General features: G+C 40.7%; 2 protein-coding genes across 12 annotated transcripts in view; one reads left to right on the forward strand and one right to left on the reverse strand.

The window, feature by feature from the left end:
- The window catches only part of LOC102293088 (cytoplasmic dynein 1 intermediate chain 1), a 64,311-nt gene extending 54,922 nt beyond the window's left edge, over positions 1–9,389 (reverse strand). The window contains exons 1-8 of one of the 10 annotated variants that reach the window (XM_042223638.1): positions 8,897–9,389; positions 6,848–6,911; positions 6,427–6,560; positions 6,068–6,185; positions 5,375–5,462; positions 3,348–3,389; positions 921–980; positions 565–677 (exon numbers count right to left, since the gene is read on the reverse strand). In XM_042223638.1, coding sequence (XP_042079572.1) covers positions 565–677; positions 921–980; positions 3,348–3,389; positions 5,375–5,462; positions 6,068–6,185; positions 6,427–6,546 — 541 coding nt within the window. In that variant the 5' untranslated portion in view covers positions 6,547–6,560; positions 6,848–6,911; positions 8,897–9,389. Of the gene's footprint in view, positions 1–564; positions 678–920; positions 981–3,347; positions 3,390–4,197; positions 4,204–5,374; positions 5,463–6,067; positions 6,186–6,426; positions 6,561–6,847; positions 6,948–8,896 lie in introns of all 10 variants that reach the window. The other 9 variants (XM_042223637.1, XM_042223636.1, XM_042223640.1 and 6 more) reach the window with 9 other exon arrangements.
- Positions 9,390–9,554: 165 nt separating this feature from the next.
- On the forward strand, positions 9,555–21,829 carry pdk4 (pyruvate dehydrogenase kinase, isozyme 4). 2 transcript variants are annotated; one of them, XM_005928583.3, is made up of 11 exons: positions 9,555–9,928; positions 10,177–10,318; positions 11,924–11,995; positions 12,670–12,854; positions 13,926–14,015; positions 14,333–14,410; positions 15,897–15,973; positions 16,070–16,168; positions 16,403–16,516; positions 19,568–19,681; positions 19,996–21,829. In XM_005928583.3, exons 1-11 carry the CDS (start codon positions 9,811–9,813, stop codon positions 20,137–20,139), a joined length of 1,233 nt encoding a protein of 410 aa, XP_005928645.1. In that variant the 5' UTR covers positions 9,555–9,810; the 3' UTR covers positions 20,140–21,829. The 2 variants fall into 2 exon arrangements, 1 of the variants encoding a protein (XP_005928645.1); XR_006054727.1 differs by lacking the exons at positions 15,897–15,973; positions 16,070–16,168; positions 16,403–16,516; positions 19,568–19,681; positions 19,996–21,829 and having other exon boundaries at positions 9,556–9,928; positions 12,670–12,880; positions 14,333–14,349.
- Positions 21,830–22,554: the final 725 nt, after the last annotated feature.

Here is a 22,554-nt window from a genome sequence, read left to right on the forward strand (position 1 = left end):
GCACTAATAAAGCTACATTTTAACCACATGGATCTGTTTAGTAGCTGCAACTCAGCACGCCAGCTCCCACTTACATGTATACATTTTCACAGGTATGCACACATACCTTCACGTTCTTCACATGTAGAACTCACACGCATTAAATGCACAAAAACACACTTTTGCACCAATTTCCTCCAAGCTAAAGCACACTGGAGCTTTCCTGATCAGGAATATTAAACTTTAATGAATAAACGTAAGAAGCACGTATTATTTCAACAGTGTCATGCAGATATGCATTTGTATGCCATATAATATACACACTGCAATTGCCCCTCATCTATCAAGTAATCTTGGGTGAATTAAATCAGCCTGTTTCCACATATAACGAGAAGTCCAAAGCATGATCTGTCTTCTCCCTTTGTAACATCTATAAGCTCCATGCTTTGCAGGCTTAGACCTGGGTAACTAAATCGTTGTCACATTCAAAAACAGCAATCACTGTATTTCTCCTTTAGCATCCAAAAAGGCTCTAAAATGCTCACTTGTGAACACATACACACACAAACACACATAAATATTCACCTTCAGACAGGGTGCAGGTGGGTGTCTGAGTCTCCTTGCTGTAAGAGACGACCTCTTTGGGTAGGAAGTCTACTTGTGTGATCTTAGAGGCCCCCAATCTCTGCATCCTGCGCCTGGATGGCAGAGAAGACGTTCTCATTAGCTCCTGATCTACTGTGGATAAATCCAAGCTGTCGATCAAACAGGGCATCATTTTTCATTTCAAACGCCAAAGTTTCAAGTAACAAATTACATTAAACCATTAAATATTTTATTACTTAAAGTCGAGAGGTTTTTCAGTATGACATGCGGTCAAAATAGGATGTTTTGCAGGTGAATGTTTTAATAGTGAACAAGAGGAGAGGAAAAAGCTGTACCCGAGCTCAGAATCAGCCTGCAGCTGCAGCACAGAGGGGTCTGTGTCCCACTGCAGTGTCCTGATGTCACCAACAGGGGGAGGGGGAGGGCAAGAGAGGACATGCATGTTTACAAACAAACACCTTATAACAAATACAAAAACACTAAAACACACGTGTCGTGCAAAAACAGACAATAGCACATGAATGTGCGCACAATCTTATGCACTGACACCACTTATAATAGCCTATCACAGGAACTCCCATTGATTTTCATGCAAAATGGCACTGGAAATAATTTAAACAGATAAAGGAGATGAAGCAGACATATTATATTTCATTAAACATCAATGTGCTCTGTTGTTTTAAAGATCTCTGCTTACAAGTCGTTGTGGAAGAAAAAGATTGATTTATATCAGTGGAAAAGCTATTTGATGTCTTAGTGACTGTAGAAATATTTCTATGTACACTACATCCAGCTAAAACAAACATATATGTGTCCAGTGAATATACATCAGTAGCATGACTGACTAGAAGCCTGTACTACAAAGCAGTGGTCTCATCCAGGTAACTTCAGGTTTAATTCTGGGGGTTCAATACTGCAAACACGGTTCACTTCTTCCTGGGGTAAATCCCTGCTGCAAATCTAACCTGCTCCAGAGTTGGTTATGGTCTAAATTAGAGATCAACAGCTAAGAAATCACCGCCCACTGACCAATCAGCTCTCAAGGAAACAGCGTCACCATTATGAGAAGTTCTCTCAGCAGTAAAGTCTAATGAAGTTTTTCTAAAAACATCTGAAGTCATCAGTGATCAACAGAGATTCTTAGACACAATTTTATTTCTTGGTTTTTTTTTTTTTTCTTGTTGGCTGCAAACAATTTTAACAATGTTATTGTTCTGTAAGCATTATGATCCTAAATCAGGGAATTTATTTTTACTTACTGACCTATCAAATTTACAGGTAGACTAACGTTTGAATTCTGTTTTTAGATTCATTCTTTACTGTTAAACATCACCGAGGTTACAGCTGAAAAAACTGTCTTTTAAACATTTAATGAAATATTTGATTGTAACGACTAAATCCTTTCATGTCTTAATGGCACAGTCTGTATTTTTGCTGGCTTTCTTTCCTGGATTCAAAAAGGCTCAACTTTATTCATAAAACAGCTCTCCTCCAGGCTTATTGAGCACTTAAAGCACCCACACATTCATACAATGCTTTTACTACTAAACCGCAGTACAGTGCATTTCCAAACAGACTCCCCCACAATGTTTCTTTATCTGTAGCAGCTGTGTTACTTTCAGTCTGCATTATGTGTTTAACATCGTCATACTTTTCTAATTGTGCAGGGTTTTTGTTTATAAAATCCATGACAGTACATTTATGCATGTTTGTGATTGGTCAGATGCGGTCACTCCTTTCATGTAAGCGTGCAGCGGAAACTCTGGGTTAACATAGCAAGTTGATAACCAGGGGCATTTGACCTTTTATCCTGATCGAAAATGTGACGGTAAGTGAATCTCGATAACAGAAAGGTATTCTGGGTATGTCGAAGTTCAGGCTCACATGGTGTTTTTATCTAAAACTAAAGGGCTGCTCTCCTGTAGTTTTTTTCATACCTATCCTCGCCCACTGTGCAGTTATTCTAAACATATTTAGGTAAAATTCAGTGTTTCACATTCAAATTAGTGCCAAACAATACATGGAAATCATGTAACACACACACACACACACACACAGAGCACATAATTTAATGGAAAAAAAGGGTTTGAAAATTGCTGTGGTTTGCATACATGATGACAGTGTACTTTCTATACATCATCATTTTTGAATACATCCCTGAGCTCAATGCTGAGATTGGTTTTGGGGATTTAAGAGTCAAAAAGTTGCTGCAGAAACCCGAGGAGTTCTGTGGCAGCTTGGCTGAGCTCTGGCAGCCATAAAAGGATAATGCTTCCAGCCTTCACTACACTTCTTGATGATACCTTCAGGGACAGCGAGCACACCCGTTAACATTCAGCTTGCGCTACAAAGCGCCAGGTGAGAGTGGCAAGGCATTTCTTTAGCCTGACAGGCCGGCTGTTTTACAGTAACGGGGATGACACTTTAAGCAGCACTGGCAATTCTCTGAAGACTGAAATGACTTCTGTGGTTCAGCTCATGAGAGCAGAAATCTTTCACCCCAGTATTAGAGGAGACAGGTAAGCGTCAGATGAGAACACCAGCAAAGAGTGGAGGAAAGCTGAACAGAGAAGCTGGGGCACTGCACTGTTTTGATCCTATAAATCACATTGAGGACACAAAAATAAGACAACTGACAACACTGTGGGTTTAATCTCCCTATGAGGGTAACCTCAGCCAAAGAGAGGTGAGAGGGTGTTGGGGGTTGGGGTAAGGGGGTAGGGGGTGGGGGGGATTCCTGTGTTTAACATGAAAATGCTTACCTTGAGGTCTGTGCTTGGGACTTGTTTTTAGAGAAACCTGACCTAAGAAGGGACACACACATACACAGCCACAAATGGAGAGCTCAAAATGGCATGCCATCATTCAGGGTGGATTTGGGGGTAAAAAAAAAAAGAAAGAAAGAAAAAAAGAAAAACAAATCATTCCAGGAATTAACACTAACTCACCAATTTGTAAAATCCAATTTGTAAAAGCTAAAAAGAGATGAAAAATCCTACATAAGGCAATTTCTGTCTAATACAAACTTTTGCATGTTCTGTAGCCCCAATTCCACCCCTGGCTGTACCAGAACATCACATCACTAATGACCCCTGAAGGCATCACTCACACATCATCCTCACAGTCAGCTGTCGTTAAAAAGCAATGGAAAGCGCTTGATGACCACTCGTGTCTCAACAGCATTCACCAGAGCCGCCATGTGCAGAACTCAGAGAGCTCCAGCACGTGTCTGGGTGAGTAATGAATGAACAGGCGTAAAAGTAAACCCTGCAGTAGCCTGAGCATGTATGACGAACGAGCGCTGTGATTGCAGCCTATCTAAGGGGAAATGCTTATATTTTGTCACTTACGCTCAAATGAGCCACTTTGAGACAAACATATGGTTCATGTCCATTGCTTCATACAAGAGCTAGTTTTATTGGCTCACTGTGGCTGCTTTCTAAAGGTTTTCCACTATGGTTCGTGCTTTCAACAGCTTATATCTGGATTTATTCTACAGGAAAGACATGAAAGGAAAAGCTGTAAAGTGGTCATCAAAGCACTGGATGCCATGACAAATGAAAGACACCAAATTCAAATCCTAACCTCACCACTAGGAACATTCATCCTTACCTAAACCTGTTGAGCCATTCACAAGGAAAGAAAGAAAATATGTCATATGAACCATAAACACCCACAGCCAAAAGCCTTTTAAAATTATTATCCTTTTAAGATGTTAAGTCTTCAAGAAGCCCTACATCGGTGCACAACTATACAATTTGTTGTATAGTTCTCAAAGAGAACCAAACATGTGAGGATAAAAACTTCTGTCACGGTTTTCAAGTGTCTCCCACGCAAATGCACTGGTCGAAAAGAATTAAAGGAACACTTTTAAAGCACATCAGATCTCAGAGGGGGGGAAAAATTAAGCTGGATATTTATAATGATATGGACTGAGTAATGTTAGAAACCAAAGGATGCCATTTCATTTGATGGAAATGAAAATGATAAACACTCAAAACTCAAAGTGAAAAATGATGTGGCAGGCTAGTCCATCACCGCAGTAACTTCAAATGCTTCTCAGTTGTGTGTATAGCTCCAGCGTGCTTGCATGCATGGCTGACATTCACACCAGTGGCCTGCTGGCAGTCCTCATCCTATTCCAATTTGCACAAAGAGGCAGATACTGGTCCTGCTGATGGTTTAAGGACTTCATACGACACTGTGCAGCGCTCTAGAGTAACTGCCTGACTCCTGGAATCTCCTTCATGCTCTCAAGACTGTGTTGGGACACATAGCAAATCTTCTGGCAATGCACGTATTGATGTGCCATTCTGGAGAGGCTGGACTACTTGTGCAACCTCCAGGTATCACCTCATCCTACCAGTAATGACACTGACCCTAGGCAAATGCAAAACTAGTGAAAAAACAAAAGATGAGGAGGGACAAAAACACCTGTGGCCTCCACCTGTAAAACCTTTCCTGTTTTGGGAGATGTCTCATTGTTGCCCCTCTAGTGCACCTGTTGTTCATTTCATGAACACCAAAGCAACAGAAACTGGCAAACACCCCCCTCCGCTACTTAACTGACACAATCAATATCCCACAAGTTTAACTGACTCTGATTAAAAAGAGTTCCTTTAATTTTTTTGAGCCGTGTGCTTAAAATGTAATTTTTGTTTGATATGAGAAGGTGAAAAATGTTTGATGAATTTGTGTTCACCCTTAGAAATGTATTGATTTGAACAAATGTGATGAACTAAGGCTTCTGGAATTACAGCTCGGCATACAGTGTTTGATTTTGGCCCACCTGCCTGCTGCTCCTCCATCGGCCGAGTCCTGGCTCCCTGTCTCACTGGGTGTGCTTACTGATTTGGAGGGGGACACAGGAGTCGGGACTGAAAAATAATAAAAAAATTTACATTATAAGCTGCATGTCATTGACAAATAAAAAAAAAAAGAAAAAAAAAAGATCTAAAACAAAAAGACTATCACTCATTATTATCTATTTATGTTCAGCAGCTTTTGAAGACACGTTATAAATAACCTAAGCTTATAATAAGCACTGGAAGTGACCCAGTTTTGAGGTGTAGGGGGTGTTATTACAATTTCAGACCACTAGAGCACAGTGATCTTCCAAAAGCTCATTTCAAGTGACCCTGAGGATTTAACCTGCTCTGATATTTGAAGATTTATCATAAAAGGAAAGCAACACTCATTTGTAAACTCAAATGGGTCCATTAGAAATTGTTTGATTACTTCTGATCAATTATTTCTACCAAATTTCAGAACAGAGATAATCAAAGGGAGACAACAAATTAAACACATAGCTGGTGATTGTGTGCATCTTAGCCTGATGCATGGAGGGTTTTTGGCTGTAATAATGAAGGTTAGTGTAGTTTTTGAACAAAAAAGCTATTCTCTGGTTTAAGTGTTCTAGTAAACATTTCAGTGAAAGGAGTCAAAGAACATTTTAGTATTCATTTATTACAATACTGCATACCTAGTGGAGGCTCTGGTGAGATCCCAATACTCTGCAGCAGGGCCTCAGTCTCCCTACGCTTGCGATCTAAATCTGAATCTTCTGGGGTCGCTTCTGTCTTCTGCTGGCTTTCTGTCTGCTCCGGATAAGTTAAAAAAAACCACCAGTTTATCCATCATGACTCAAAGAACAGCTTCACTGCTCAAACATCATAGATTAAGACATGCAGCTGCATGCACATTTTGATCCATACTTAAAACACCGACCTTGTGCACATGCATAGATGTTGTTCGTGTGTCACAGCCTGACAAAAAATCAGTCAACCGCACACAAAAAAGGAAAACATACAAAATGAGTGACGATGGTGGGAATTTACTCACTTTTTTCCTTACCTCTTTCTTCTTCCTCTCCTCCTCCTTCCTCTTCTTCTCCTCCCTGATCTGGGCAAGGCGCTGCTTCTTGCGCTCGAGCTCAGCTTTTAGGTCGCTTTTGTCCGACATGTTGTCCTGCGGGGCTTAAAGTAAGACGACCAAACAAGAATAAACTACATATGATTCTATTAAGCATTGATTTAGAAAATCTCCTGTGTGGCAGCTATAAATCTGTATGAGTCAATGACAAAAAAAAAAAGTTTTGACGTATTTTTAAGTTCAAAACTGGATTTTTGACTCGAAAGCCAAAACAATATCGGTTAGCATTACCAAATATGAATATAAAATACATATATTTTATATATATTTCTTGTGTCATGGAACAGCTGCCACCCTTACTGAGCCAAGTGGGGCTCTTCAAAGAACCCACCTTACGCTACTAGTGGATGCCACCTGGGAAGTGGCCCAGTCAGAGCTGTAGAAGCTCCAGGTGTCTGGGATAAGTGGGTCAATACTGAGAAGAGAGCAATCTTGGCAGAGTGAAGTACAGAGAACATACACAATGGTTCTCTATTACAAGGTTGAAAATGGATTTATTTAATTTTTTCATTATTCTTTACCCAAACACAGCTGAGTGAATGGGCTTAATTTCAAAGATATAAACCACATTATTACCACATTCAGAGTGCTGTTTTGTTGCAGTAGTACATCACATTTCTATAGCTCTCAATGGAATTTAAAGCATACTTCCTGTAACAATTTTCTTACCTTTTGAGAAAAACCAGCTTTGCCTTGTGTAAATTAACTCAGCCTATGCTTTTCAGGATCAACTTCCTATTTGATGCTTGCCCCACCCACCTATGCCAAGTCAAACCAATGGGGGCATCCATGTGTGCAGTTCTAAAGCCAGGGCTTAACAAAACAAAGCTTCCTTAAAACCTTTGTATAATTATGCTTTCCTATTCTAATTCTTTCATTTAGTTTAACTCATCCCTTAGAGCTGCACCATGTGATCTACTGGTTGAGCTCATCTAACTATGAGCCTGCTACAGGCTGCTAATTTGAAGCCTGTATTAGCTCTTGCACGTGGTAGCAACAATATATAAGTGATTGGCCAATTTATTAGGTAGATCTGCTCAACTGCTCATCAACACAAATATCTAATCAGCCAATTACATACCATCAGTTCAGTTTCATTCAGACATGGTCAAAATGGCCCTCTGCATTTCAAACTGAGCATCAGAATAGGGGAAAAAGGCAATTTAAGACAGTTTGAACAGGGCATAGTAACTGATGCCAGACGGGCTGGACTCAGTATTTCAGAAACTGCTGATCTATTGGGATTTTCCCACAAAACCATCTCTGGGGTTTGCAGAAAACTTTCTGAAAAAATATCCAGTGGGCAGCAGTTCTCAGGGAGAAAGTGCCTTGTTGATGGCCACAACGGCAGCAGACCACACCAAGGTGGCGCTCCAGTCAGCTAAGATCAAAGTTGAACAAAGCATTATTACCTGGTCTGACAAATTATGATTTTTGCTGTGATGTTCGGATTGTAGGATCAGTCTTTGGGTTAAACAACATGAAACTATAGATCCATCCTGGCTCGTATCAACAGTTCAGGCTGACAATGGTGGCGCAATAGTGTTCGAGATATTTTTTGGCATACTTTGGGCCCCTTACTACCAGCTGATCATCATTTAGTGTGCTGGTGTATTGTTGCTGTCCTTGCCCATTGTTTTATGATGGGCATGATCAGCTTTTTGATGGCTGCTCCCTGCAGGATAACGTGCCGAGGCACAAACCTCAAATCATCTCAAACTGCTTTGTTGAAAATAACAATGAGTTCACTGTACTCAAATCCCCTCCACAATCACCAGATCCCAACCCAATAGAGCATCTTTGGGATGTGGCGGAACATGAGATTCCCATTATGGATGTGCAGCCGACATGTGCAGGAAATGTGAGATGCTATCATATCTATATGGATCAAAATCTCTGAATCTCTTACTGAATGTATGTCATAAAGAATTAAGGTAGCTCTGAAGGCAAAATTGGGTCGAACGTGGTATTAGGAAGCTGTACCTAATGAAATGGTTTGTGAGTGTATAGGCAGAGGTTCAAAACTATCACCAAACCAGAGTGTTACGCACATAATTAAGCTTATCTGCCGCTGTGTAGGTCGTTTTATCTTCTTACACATTAGCACAACAGAGCTGACACATACAGAGTCATAACAGAGAAGATAAAAAACACAACTACATATGCAACAGGAAGAAAAGCAAAATTTACTGTGCTCCATTGACGGCTATCGCCATTAAGGCATTCGCTGCTAGCTAATTGCAAATGTGACAGCATTTATACAAACGTCGACGCCTTTAAGGCCTTGTCATCAGCGTTACAATGACATTTAACAACCCAAAAGGGGCCTAATTTACCGAAAACAACCGTACAGCGAATAGTGTTATTGTTTCACTCGTACCTCCTCGTCCACTCGTTGTGATAACGAAGTGTCACCGGCAAAGATGCTGTCTCACTGCTGCACCTCGTTAAAGACAAATCAACACATCCTCCACCGCTGTCCAAATGGCACCGTATCAAAGCCGCCGTGGTACCACCGAAGAGGTCGGTTAAGCCTTTTCGTGTGGTTACTGACAAAACGGGTTAAAACGGGGCATTTCAAACAACAGATGGAACAGGTGCACGGCACGCCGATACATCCCTAGGAAGAGCGAGCAGGATGATGCTGAGAAGGAAGAGGGGTTGAAATCCCACCTTATTTGACCACAACTGCGAACGCCGCCATCGTGTGGTCAAGATTGAGAAGTGCATTTTAAACGGCTAGATCTAAAAGGTGAACAGGAATTATTCAGCATTTCGGACGCGTAACTTTAACAAATAAAGAGGATTTAATTTGTGGTTTGGATATTTGAGGGTTTCATCCATATATATGTACGTAATCAGTCGGTTTTTTTACTCTAAGGATAAAAAAAAGTTGAAATCAGATAAGTAATTCATAGACTTCGTCGGTAGGGGATGCGCGTAGAGCACGTTTAGCATCCCTCGATGCTAAAATGACTCCACCCAAAGTGAGGACAACACGGGTTCTGATTGGTTGTTTCTGATGTCAATCTCTGCACCCCCTACCCTCCCTTCCCCGTCTACAGTCAACAACACACGTAGCACAGCACAGAAGTTGAATTTGAGGGGCACAAAGCAGCCTGTAAAATGCAAAGACGCTGCTAGAGAACAGAAACACCGGGGAACCCATAGTTTCCTCGAAGCTCTTCAGAGGTATGACACCGAGCTAGCTGAGAGTCGTCAAACTGGGCCGTGCTGAAGAGAGAAAGGACTGTTTGTTTCTGAGTTGGGGTCTGCAAAGGGGAGAGGGGAAAAATGAAGTTCGCTCAGTTTTTGCTGAAAAACAACTTTGTGGCTGGGATACCGAAACAAGTGGATAGGTTTTCTAAGTTTTCTCCATCTCCCCTGTCTATGAAGCAGTTCATCGACTTTGGTAAGTGAACTAGAGCAAATTGTTGTTGTTTTTATTTTATTTATTTATTTATTTTTGTGTTTGTATGTGTGTCTGTGGTAGTGGTACACTCCCAGATTTTAATCGTAGGTCAGAGTTCAGTTCAGGTGCGAAACAAACTGCCCGAAGGAAGCATATGCCCACAAAGATGACACAGAGGTCATGTTATTGTGCTTGCTCCGTGTTTTTTCTTCTTCTTCTCCCTGATGTTGGCTGTCATGTGACTGCAGGCTCGGCCAATGCATGTGAGAAGACCTCCTTTGTGTTCCTCCGCCAGGAGCTTCCTGTCAGATTGGCCAACATCATGAAGGAAATTGATTTCCTCCCTGACAAACTCCTCGGCACTCCATCACTGAGGCTCCTCACCAGCTGGTAAGAAATTCAGATGCACAGCAACAGAAATCATATTTATGAATCCCAGATTCCTGCACTGTTCAACTGGTCATTCAAAGCATGCAGTTCACTCACGCCCTCTGCTTATCACCTCGTAATATTACTTCCCACACATTACAGCATCTGCATATCTACAGTGACTTCACACACACAGTCATCCTGTAGTTTTGCTAATCTGCACCTTAGGTTGTGTGACTGTTAACTTTAGATGTGCACCAAATCTCTTCTTTTCTCAGCCAGAGGATTTCTGTGCACTCGCTTGGCACCTGATCTGGGAACATGTTTTATGATCTGTTCTGGATTAGATAAGACAGCCAGTCCCTGTTTCACATGGTTGTGTTGTCCCAATGGGGCTTTATGACTTAATTATTAATGCATATGCCTGGTCTCGCTTCAGCGGTGCTCTGTGAGGAAGCAGCACCTGTTTTTGACTTTTGAGGAATGCATGCTACTTATCGCATGAACCCATGTGCATACTCCGATTTCAAGGTGTAGGAGAACTCATAACCATGTTGTTCTTTTAGCACGTTGACTGTGAGAAGAACAGCTGTGATCTCTTTATTGTTATCATACTGTAGCTATGTCTCTGACCAAAGCAGCTGAAACATTTGTTCCTAGTCTAAAGAGTTTGGACAGGGTGTGGTTCACTTCCTTCTGTAAATGTCCTTCATTCACATGGTGGCTAAAATAAAGTGCTTTGTTACCACTTTGGCATGTTTAGCCCTCTAGAGTTCCTGAACTTATAGAAAGCTCTAGTCCTTGTGGTGGGAATGCACTGGTTCCTGTAGTGGAAAAGGCCCCATTTACTGGAGTTTTACTGTCGTGTGTTCTGCCTCTAGATTTTACTGTATGCATCACAAAGCAAACACTACAGATGTTGGCTAGTCAGCCTTGTTTGTTTGCATGATTGAAGAGCTCAGCCAGCTTTTCTCAAAAACTAAAATAGCAGTTTGCTTTTCCACCAAAGCAGCATCACACACTGCAAATGGTACACTATCCATGTTGATGATGTATAACTTATCAAGCCCAGGCAACAACCCCACTCTTAGATAGAAGTCACAGCAGCAACTATATTTGGCCATGTACCTCATAGACAGTAACGTCCTTTTTCCACTGAGCTTTGCTTGCAAAAATCATCGATCTGTTGTTTGTTATTGGTGTTGACGAGTCAAGACACTTGAGGCTTTGGCATTTGGGGGAAAGTTGCATAAAACGTCTATTACAGGATGTCTGTTTGCAGAGTGTGGAGGGCCCGGAAGGTCATTTGAGGGACACGCTCAGTGTGTTGAGTTGAAGCTACACTGCTGGTTACCTTTCACCCAGTTTTTGTGCAGTGAGGCGGTGCAAGAGAGCATGACTAGATGAGCTCAGCACTTCCTCATTCACTGGTCTAGACCAACAACAATCATCTTTTATTTAAAGAGAGGATGTTGTTATGTCATATTCCAACAGCTACAGCAAAATTCTGCCCAGAGTAGCTTCTTTCACATGCTTCTTTTTCAATATATATTGCCTTTCTTGCCCTTTTGATTTGTGATAAATTAAACTGTGCTGCTTTAAAATCTATTCTTTTGTGTCCATCAGGTATTCTCAGAGTTTGTTGGAGCTCATAGACTTTTTAGAAAAAGATCCAGACGATAAGGATGTCCTGAAAAAGTAAGTCGTATGCAGAAACTATTCACTATATGTGTACTAACTGTAAACACATGTCTCTGCCAGGCTTTTTGTGTGTGTGTTACAAATCAAATTATTTATTAGGCGAGTGATGGCCGATGCTAATTCAACATCTGTGTAATGACACGTTAATTAATCAGTAGTGCAGTTGTCTGAATCTCTGATACGGTTCCGTTATTCATGCTCACATGAAATCACAAATACCTCGCATTGCATCGAGCAGATATGACGTCTCATTTTTGTCATATCTGCTCGAGCTGAACTAAACATACCCCAGTCTGGTAGGGAGTGAACTGGATTTTAAGGGAGGAGCAAAATGAATGCATTGGAATTTGAAAATTAAAACCAAGGCATCATTGTGCAAGAAAAAGTGGGACAGTGGACGTTTAATCTCAAGTTGTTTACCTGGTTTATTCATTCAGTGCATTCACCGTCTGATGTTTGCTTTGACTTTTTGTCAGGTGCCATCTGTTTGAATTTGCTTCACTCAAAGCAGTTCCTTAAAGTTACTAACTGCATTTATAATAGCTCACTTCTACAGCTGATTTCTTATATGGCTAACCTATGTGATGTGCTGTCTATGCTGATGTGCAGTAACTCTCACAATCATCGTGTGCCTTCACATATTCATGCATTTATCATGTTGTTGTCTCCAGCTTTACACAGACTCTAGTAAACATCAGGAACCGGCATAACAACGTGGTGCCCACCATGGCTCAGGGGGTGGTGGAGTACAAGGAGGCTTTCGGCGTGGACCCCGTCACCAACCAGAACGTTCAGTACTTCCTGGACCGCTTCTACATGAGCCGCATCTCCACACGCATGCTCATGAACCAGCACAGTCAGTATAGTTACCTGTGATTAACTGTGAGTTAATCCGCACAGTTGTTATCATTCACAGTTCATGTCATTAAAGGAGCCCTCTGAAGTTTTCATTTAAATAAAAGTGAAATAAATGAGGTTTAAGGGTGTTTTCACACCTGCCAGGTTTAGTCTGGTGTGAACACTGTAATCGCACTCAGGTGCTGGTCTCAGTCTGGTTCCTAATGAACAGCAGTACATTTCATTTATGGTGTGAATGTGAGCTAAAAAACTTCCTGTAGCCATGTAAGCTTTGCATTCTGGGATGCAGCAAGGTACAATACATGTGCAAAGGTCTGTACAGGCAAGCAGCTAGCTGTCAAATGAACGTAAATTCTCAGTGTTCTCTGATAGTCCAGAGCACAGAAATCTTCCTTCTGTGTTTATTTCAGTTGCTCCAACAAGCTGACTGAATGTTCTGTCTTATAATTTGCTATAGGTGTTGACAACACCGTAAGAAATACTATTGAGCCCATTGACTTCCTTTACATTCTGTATTGTTGGTCAGTGCTAAACAAATCAAAGGGAATCAGCTTTTACAGCTGAAGCTCTGTTAGAGATCTAAATTTCCAAGGAAGCTGGCAGTACTTATTTAGCCAGGCTAGTGTACATCACTAGAAGTTAAGACAAAAAGAACTAAAATAAAAAAAGAAGGTTAAGTGGAAGTAAAACCAAAAGCTTTAAGTTACACTTGATGAGCTGATTCAGCACCAAGTTGTGTTCTCGTGTATTTTTAAGAGCATTTTTTAAAAAGCTGCAGTAGGAGAAAAAGATTCAGACCCTGCTTTTGCAAAGGGGAGGAAAACCTGAATTACAATGTGCTGATTATGGACTTCCACTACTAGTGTTGGCTACTACATCTTTAACCAGAATGACATAATCAAGGCCCAACCTGATAACAACAGTTTTACAGCGGTGTAGCACTGCTGTCACACTGACTATTTAATGAGTCTGGCTTTATTTCCAGCTGAACAAGCATGTATACTGTGTATGTATCACAGATGAGCCTCTTATATATATATATATTTTTTTTTTAATATGTCTACTTTAGCATTGATATTTGACGGCAGTGTAAATCCGGCCCATCCCAAGCATATTGGCAGCATTGACCCCACCTGTGACGTTGTGGAAGTAATAAAAGGTAAATAATGATGTTTCTCATAGCTATGCACACACACTCACGCCCATGCACGCTGTGTGTTATCTGTTTTCCACCACTCATCTGTACATACAGCTTCGTGACCTTTTGACCTCTGATGTTTTGAGTCAACACACATAGTGTGTGTAAGCGGTGTTGTGTTGTTATAGTGCGTGTGCATATATGATCACTGTGAGAACAAGAGCGAGGACTTCTATACCCTTGTTATTTCAGGATGTGCAGGTCTGTTTTTTTTTGTTGTTGTTGTTGTGGTAACAGTTTCTGACGCTGAGAACGTCACGTTTTGATTCACTTTGCAGATGCCTACGAAACCTCGAAGATGCTGTGTGAGCAGTACTACCTGACCTCTCCAGATATGAAGATCACAGAAGTCAATTGTAAGTGTTTTAAAAAAATAAGGTTTACTTTATAATTCAGGATGTAGCGCTGCTTGGATTTTCTGCTCGTTGCCATCTGTGAGAGGAAAGTTTTGCTGGGTTTCCTGTTCCAGAAACAGAACTAACTGAAAGTTACTCTAAGTCAGTTACCAGGGTGACAGGCTTTGTTAACCAATCACGATCACTGGCAAGTTTTCTTATCTTTGACTCCTCCCCTTCTGCTGCAGCTGAAGTCGCCTTTTGACACTCAGTTCCTCAAATGTACGGCTGATACTAGAACATGTATAAGAATGTGGTCACTTGCAGAAGTTTACATCTTCACAAACACTGAAATCCCAGTTGCATGTTTGCTGTTTACGCATGTTTGACAGTTTTATAATCAAGCTGTCATGAGCGTAGAAACAGGGATCACTGGACCTTGCGGATTTATTATCAGCTCAGAATAAAATCAGCAGGTCACATCTTTACAACACTGTGACTCCATGAAGGTGCTAAAGCATTGCTTGCATGTTACTGTTGTAATCCATGTTTAAATGAACAAATCTGTATCAAGCCTTAGGATGAACAATCATTTGACTTGGCCTACTCGGGCCAAATGATGGAAAAAATACCTGCTGATTAGGTAAATATTTGTGAGTACATTTGAGTGTAATGACTTTAGGATTGTTGTGGACTTTTGAATTCAGACTGCAGATAGTCAAAATATGCTGTGCAAAAGTCTTGAGCCATCCATCATTTCTTTATATTTTGCTAGGAAAATGAGAAAAAGTTGCAGCGATTTATTGAGACTTGTAGACACCTTTAGCTTCACCTTTACAATCATTCTGTCATTAATATATAAGGACGGAGACAGGAGTTATGTCACAGGGTTATATTCAGCTCAGAATAAAATCTGTAGTCTCAGTTTTTCTAACTCTGCGGCACAGAGTCACAATTTGGATAAGAAAGGCTCTGCTCATTACTTGTTGCAAATCCTGATACCGAAGCACCGTCGTTGTTGGCTTTCTTCTTCTACTTATGCACGTATTTAACTGAGAGTGGACATACCAAGAATTGATAGAATGAACTCTCAAGGTGCCAAAGTTTTTGGATAGACGTGGAGCCCTTTGAACTGGAACAAGCCCCTGCTGTTCTCCTGAACATAATCTTTGTTTGTTTTATACTGAAGATATCTGTTACCTGTCTGCTGGCTCTGCCAAAACCTAGACACTAGAGGTTCCCAAACTTGAACCATAACATTCATATCTACATAGTAAAGATAACTGTATGCCGTTTAACAGAAAAAGAAACTGCTCTTTAAATATATAGATGATATAGATACACCTGTTCTGTTACATGGTATGGTGAGAGTTGATCAAATAGAGTTTAATCTATCAAGGAAGAGATTCAAGAGACCAGCTGTGGTTAAATATCTGTGACTATTATAATACATTTAAAAAGTGTTTTTTGGGTTTTCTTGTGGTCAATGTTTTGAAATGTTTCACAGCCAAAATCCCTGGCCAGCCCATCCAAATTGTATATGTGCCATCACATCTCTACCATATGCTCTTTGAGCTCTTCAAGGTACAGTATTAAACACGCACTATTAAAAACAGGACATTTAATGCTGTTCCTCATGGGTCTCCTCACTTGTTTTTCTGACTCCGTGTTCTCTGTCAGAATGCCATGAGAGCTACAGTAGAGATGCACGAGACGAGCACGACGTTGCCCTTGATCAAAGTCCGTGTTTCACTGGGCACTGAGGATCTCACTATCAAGGTAAATGAGGACACCATGCGTGATGATAGGCTGGAACATTTAAGCTCCAGGCAGCACTGTACGTGTTGTACTTTGTTCTAAGTCTGCTCTGGGTGTATACCATAAATACAACTAACCTGCAGACTTGATACGCAAAGTACCACACTCTTAGATTATGTTTAAATGATAAAGAGTTCACAGGCAAAACACTAAGAGAACTCTTGTAAATGCAGAATGTTTGTGTTTTATTTTTAGATGTCTGACAGAGGAGGCGGAGTCCCTCTAAGGAAGATTGAACGTCTCTTCAGCTACATGTACTCCACAGCTCCCAGTCCAGTCCGCGTAGACAATGGTCGTAATGCCCCTCTGGTGAGACTAACACTGTCACACTTGCTTTTAGGCTTTTTTTTGTCCTTAAAGGTGCAAATCTTACTACTAGAACTCAGTAGCACTGCCCCTCCTCCTAAAGTTGAAGGTGGTGCGGTTGAAGCTATGGTGGCTATTGTAGGAACTCTGACTGCTGTTCATTTGCAGCAAGTGATGCAGGCTGTTAGTCTGCTGTTTAGCTCAGCTGTCAGTATGCTCGGTGTCCCTGGCTATTTATTCTGAAGATGCCCTATAAATTCCCACAAAACTCAATGAGTTTTTCAGGATATCTTGACCTTTTTTGTGAGTACTGCGATTTATTATGTTAATCTCAGTTAGCTGCTGTTAGTCTCTGTTAGCAGCTATTATCCTCTGTTAGCTGCTATTAGCCAGCATCAGTGAAACGTTTCTTGAAGTGGATCTAACATTGTTAGATTTAGCAAATAAACTCAATGTGAGAATTTAATCAAACTGTTTTTCTGAGGAAAAGTGAGATTTTTAGGACACTCAAGCCTAACATTTGCTGTCATAATATGAGATTATAATCAGCTATAAATCAGCTGTTATAACATTGTCTGCTGTCTGGAGACAGGAGGGCTACATGTCTAATAATGTGCTGACAGTAAGTAGCTGCAACAATATCTGGAATAAATGAGCATGTTTATGCACATGTTTGTGTGTTTAGAGCCCTGACTTCAGTTCAGGAAGTGGTGCCGGAAGTAAGGAGGAAGAGGCTGAGGTGGAAATTTATTCAGTCTCTAGCCACATACATCAAATGTGATTAGTTGGAAAGGTGTTCTCCATCTTGGCCACTGTATTCAAGATGGTGGGGGAACATGGTGGCATCAAAAACTGGTGCTTTCTTCTATGTATGTTTAATGGATTAAGAAGTCTAAGAATCCAACAATTTATTGGAAGATGCAATTAAACACTAATAAATGTATATTTAAGAGTACAACATTCTTGTTTTCCATTAAACAAACTAAAAAAATACCTTACCTCTGTTTCTGCCACTGAAACAGAACCTCTACTGTGGCCAGTTTTTGCCTGTTCAAATTGTGGTGTTCATCAAAGCTCTATCCTTGTCCCACTGTCATTTTCCAAATATAGTTAAGTCCATAGGTTTTGAACAGTGACAAAATTTTTGCAGTTTTGCCTGTGTACATCAAAACTGCGGATTTAAAAATCAAACAGTCAGGATGTGATTGAAGTGTAGACTTTCAGCTTTAATTAATGGAGGTTAACAACAATTTTAGAATGAAATTATACACATTTTTATACACATTAAAGTCTACAATTAACATATCTTCATGATATTGCCTTGAGGTGACTTTTTTGTTGTGCTTTGGCACTATATAAATAAAATTGAATTGAATTGAAATACTCAGGGTTTACAACAAGGTGCAAACTGGTGTTTAAACTCAAGAACAGAAAGACCAGATTAGATTTTGCCAGAAAATATCTATTAAAAAAAGGCCTTCTCAGTTGTTTTAAACAAATCTTTGGACAGATGAAACCAAGATCAACATGACGTGTATGGAAAGGGAGAGACGGCTCATATTCCGAAGTATAGCATATTATCTGTCAGACATGGTGGAAGGAATGTCATAGCATAGGAATCTGTGGCCGCCAGTGTAACTGGGTCACTAGCATTTATTGATGAAGTGACTGCAAAAAGCAACCAAAGAGTTTCTCAGGCCAAAGAAATGGGATATTCTTCAATGGCCAAGTCAGTCACCTGATCTCAGTCCAGCAGAGCAAGCTTTATAATTAGTGAAGTCAAAAACTGAAGGCAGAGAGACCAAAAAGCAAAAAACAAGCAACTGAAAACAGCAGCAATAAGGTCCTGGCAGATCTCAGGGAAGGAAACACAGCATTTAGTGATGTTCATGGCTTCAAGACTTCAGGCTGTCATTGACTACAGAGGAGTTTTAAAAGCATTTCTTATGTTTAAAATTAAACAGCTTTATCCACTTAATTTAGGCCTCTTATAATGCAATACTATGTATGAAAATGACTGTAATTCCTAACCAGTTAATGCAAATTTCTTCGGTGAACCGCAGTGAATGAAAGTCTGCAAATCAATGACCTCTCGATAATTTAATTTAAACTGCACTGTGGTGGTGCACAGAGGCAAAACTACAGAAAATTGTGGCTTTATCGTTCAAATTGTGGACTTCAATGTGGGTGAATGGATGAATGGAGCTCTGCTGGGTCTCAGCTAGACAACAAAGGTGACTGGGCCTGTGATGTTAGACCTGCACAACTGTTGAAGGCTACAAACGTCCAGTGACTTATAATGGAAACTTTTTTGTCTGTTAAATCTCTGCTAAAGACAACATTTGATGACCTTGCCTGTACCTTTAATGATAGGTTCTGAAACTTTAATGACAGCACAAATCAATAAAGACTGTTTAACGACTGGGTTTTTTCCAAGAATAGCTGCAGAGGCAGAGACCACCCTCACTAACGTTTGTGGCAAACCCTGTCATTTGGTTCTGCAAACAGGCCTGAAATATCACAGAAACCACTCAGTTTAGAAAAGGGTCACTCCCAGTATGCTTTCAAGGGGTAAAATAGAGTAAAAGTTCCCTTTATTGACAAGCTTTTATGAGAGTTTTTTAAATCTAATTTTCAAAATTCTGGATTGTTCTTAGTTTTTCTTTGTTTTGGAGGTGCTTTTATGATTATTCTGGTGTTTTTTAATATTTGCAGTGTCTTTGTGTTAAGCACGTTCTAATTTAGCCAAGAAAAGTGCAATATTTAGAAGAAAAAAAGGTCTTTGAGTAAAGTTCAGTAAAATCTTGCTGTTGTCTTTAAACCTGACATTAGGAGTAAACCTGAGTCTAATTCGCCCTGTTTTAACCACTTACACAAACAAACATGGCTGCAAATGAGCTTATTACACCGTGAAATGCAGTCAGCAGTGGTTCACTGGTTTAAACTCTAACCATGAGAGACTCTGCTATTTTTTTAAATGTTGGAGTAGTTTTAGATTAATCTATAAAGACAGTGTAACCTTGTTATGTTTCTGCTTTCCCGACCTTTATTCAGGCTGGTTTCGGCTATGGCCTGCCCATTTCCCGCCTGTACGCCAAGTATTTCCAGGGAGACCTGCAGCTCTACTCAATGGAGGGTTATGGCACATCAGCGGTCATATACTTGAAGGTGAGAACAGCTCCACCTTAACACATAATGTCAAAAAATAACATTGAAGGCCAAGTTGGTGCAGAGTTCACAAACTTGCATGCTGTTAGCCGGACGTACTGGATAGGCTGAGTGGAGGCAGATGCAGAGTAACTATTTAATACAGAAATGTTGTTAGTATAATTTTACAAGGTTACATTCTGGAGATCGAGGGATGTCGTTTAAACAGGCTACTGAGTTCTAATTAGACACACATGGACCTCGGCAGGAGAGCAGGGTGGGCGGGGGTGTGGTTAGACTCCAGTAATGAGTTCCCCTCCATGCTCTATCACTAGGCCCTGTCTTCAGAGTCTGTGGAGAGACTTCCTGTTTTCAACAAGTCGGCCCTGCGGCATTACCAGTCCACCACAGAGGCCGATGACTGGTGCATGCCCAGCAAGGATCCAAAGAAGCTCGGCAGGTATGAGACAAGCGGGTGATGTCAGACTGAGGAAGGAGAATGAGGAAAATTAAGAAGAAGAGAGCACATGTCGGAGGAACCAAAAAGCTTTCAGCGTGTTGCTGGACTTGGATTTTTGTCGCGGACTCTTCTCTCTCCCTGAGGGAGGGCGGAAAAAACAAAAGTTTATTGTTGGTATGAAGAAAGCAGTAACAAACCTAAACCTGAATCTGATTTCAGACCAGCCGTCATCTAACATAAGCTCACCCCACAAAATGTGCTGCTAATGGGAATGGAACAATTAATAATCTCCTTTTTACCTCAGTGATTACGCTCAGAAAAAAAGTCCTCTTTGTGTTTATGTAACATTAGTATCATTCACAATCCAGACGTTTGGTTTATTAAAATCACAAGTATTTTGTGTTTGTGCATTAGGTTAAACGCTTTTGTTTTTTGTTTTTAAAAAAGGCCCGCCACAGCCGACTGAAGTGTTTGTGTCTTTGAGCGGAACGGGGGCGCGTTCGCTGACTGCCGCATAAACACAAAGGGAGCAAAGTCTGTTTCCAACGATCAGCTATAATATGCAGCGCTGCTTCGTTCGCGCAGCTTTCAGCGTTTCTTTGTGAACAACAGCAAATGTGAAATTATTTTTGCTGCGATGCCACATTTGTGTGTGTTGGAGGATTTTCAGTGTCACTAATTATGTACCTCGTGTCTTTATGCAAGCTGAAAGGAGTTTGAAAAGTCGAGTCATGCAGAGGAATGAGTGGAGAAATTTATCATGCCTGGTCAGATGGGTGAAAAATAGTTGCGAATGTTCCCTTTACAGTGATTTTAAAGTGTTAAAGTATGTGTGAAGTTTAATGGGAAGTACAATTTCTGCAGGAAGTTGTACTTTAGCTCCCTGTTGTGTAACACACTGTAAGTCTTCACCCTGTCATCTGTGCCTGACATGATACAGTCAGTATTGGAGGCACGTAGGAACAACACAAACAGATGAGAGAGGACCTTATGTAAGATGTAAGCCATTAGCTGCCAGACATACTTTTATATTCAATCCATTTAGTTTTAAGTTTGGAAAAATGTCTTGGGAACTTAATGTTGAGAAAATATTTTAACCTTTATGTGATGTTTTCCCTTGAATTCATAGATGTGCAGTTTTCACCTTTTACTCTATAAGTGTCACTCAAAGGCCAAGTGTCCCTGCACTGAGTCTGTGGTTCACCACTAAGAGGACCAGTGAATGTAGAAATTAAAAAAATAAACTCCTGTCACCTCTCAGTGTATCGTTTCTTCAGATCCACTTCATGCTTCTGCACTTTGTTGTTCATTTGAACAGTCGGTGAACAGAAATGAAACTGTTTACAGTCTGTAAACAGCTCCCATTTGTTACCGCCCTCTTAAAGTCTCCCTTCTCTTTTTCCACAGCTCGTTTTAGGAAACTTTGCTGTTTGTAAGTCGCCATAATAGACGCAGTCCATTGGCTTTCTGTGGCTGCCTTCCAATAGAGGCCGAGAACAGGCTGTCTTGTTTTGCAGCTTCCTCTGTGTGCCCTCAAATGCGGTGCTCCTTTCTAGTTTGGTTTCTCTTTGTTTGTTTGTGTCACTCTGTTCTGTTTTACAGTTTACTGCCATCATCATACAAATACAGGATTATGCAAGGTCGATCTGAAAGATAAGAGAGAGTAAGACTAAGTATAAGATCAATAAAAGCAAAGACCTTTTCTCCGACGTAATCCTCACTGGTATATTTTTAGAATTAGGCCACTCGGGTCCTGGTCCTTCAGTCATCCTAACAATGTTCCCTCTACAGAATATGAACACAGGCAAATCAGAAGGCTACGTCAGACACTTGGTTTGGATCTCTGCTGTGAATCTTGGCATAGAAAGTTAAGAAATACAAGTGAAGACAAATATCACAGCACAAATATTAGCTTTGTTCCGTGTTCGACTGTGCAACATGCCGGGGCACGAGTTCGCCTGGATTTAACCTTTTTACTGTTGACACTGTTTGTTTACTTATAAAGTTGACATGCCAGTACTGAAAAGCTGCAGCAGACAAAGTGCAGCGCTTTTGGTGCATAAAGAGATCGACTGTCTTGTTTAATTTTGAGACTTCACAGATGGAGTGGCCCAGGATGGCTGGGACCATCTCCAGGCCTCCTTCCACTGAACTGGATATGCAGGTACTAAAAAGGATTCATGGATGGGATTCAAGCTGCAAGTTTTGGTAATGTTTGGTAATGCTGGGTTGTCCAAAAAGTACAAAACAGAGGTGCAGTACAGACACCTCCACATGACCTATAGACTGCTGTAAGGTTCATAATGACTGTATCTTTCTATCTGAATTACTGGTTATAAACAGCTTCTGCTCTTTTGTTCACATTTCATTTATTTGCAACTGCACTACTGAGCAGAAGCTCCCTTAGGCAAGCGGTCTTGTAATTTCTTCAAGC

This window comes from Haplochromis burtoni, unplaced genomic scaffold (assembly GCF_018398535.1).
Source record: "Haplochromis burtoni strain Fernald_Lab_line unplaced genomic scaffold, NCSU_Asbu1 Contig_116, whole genome shotgun sequence".
NCBI classification, from domain to species: Eukaryota; Metazoa; Chordata; class Actinopteri; order Cichliformes; family Cichlidae; genus Haplochromis; species Haplochromis burtoni.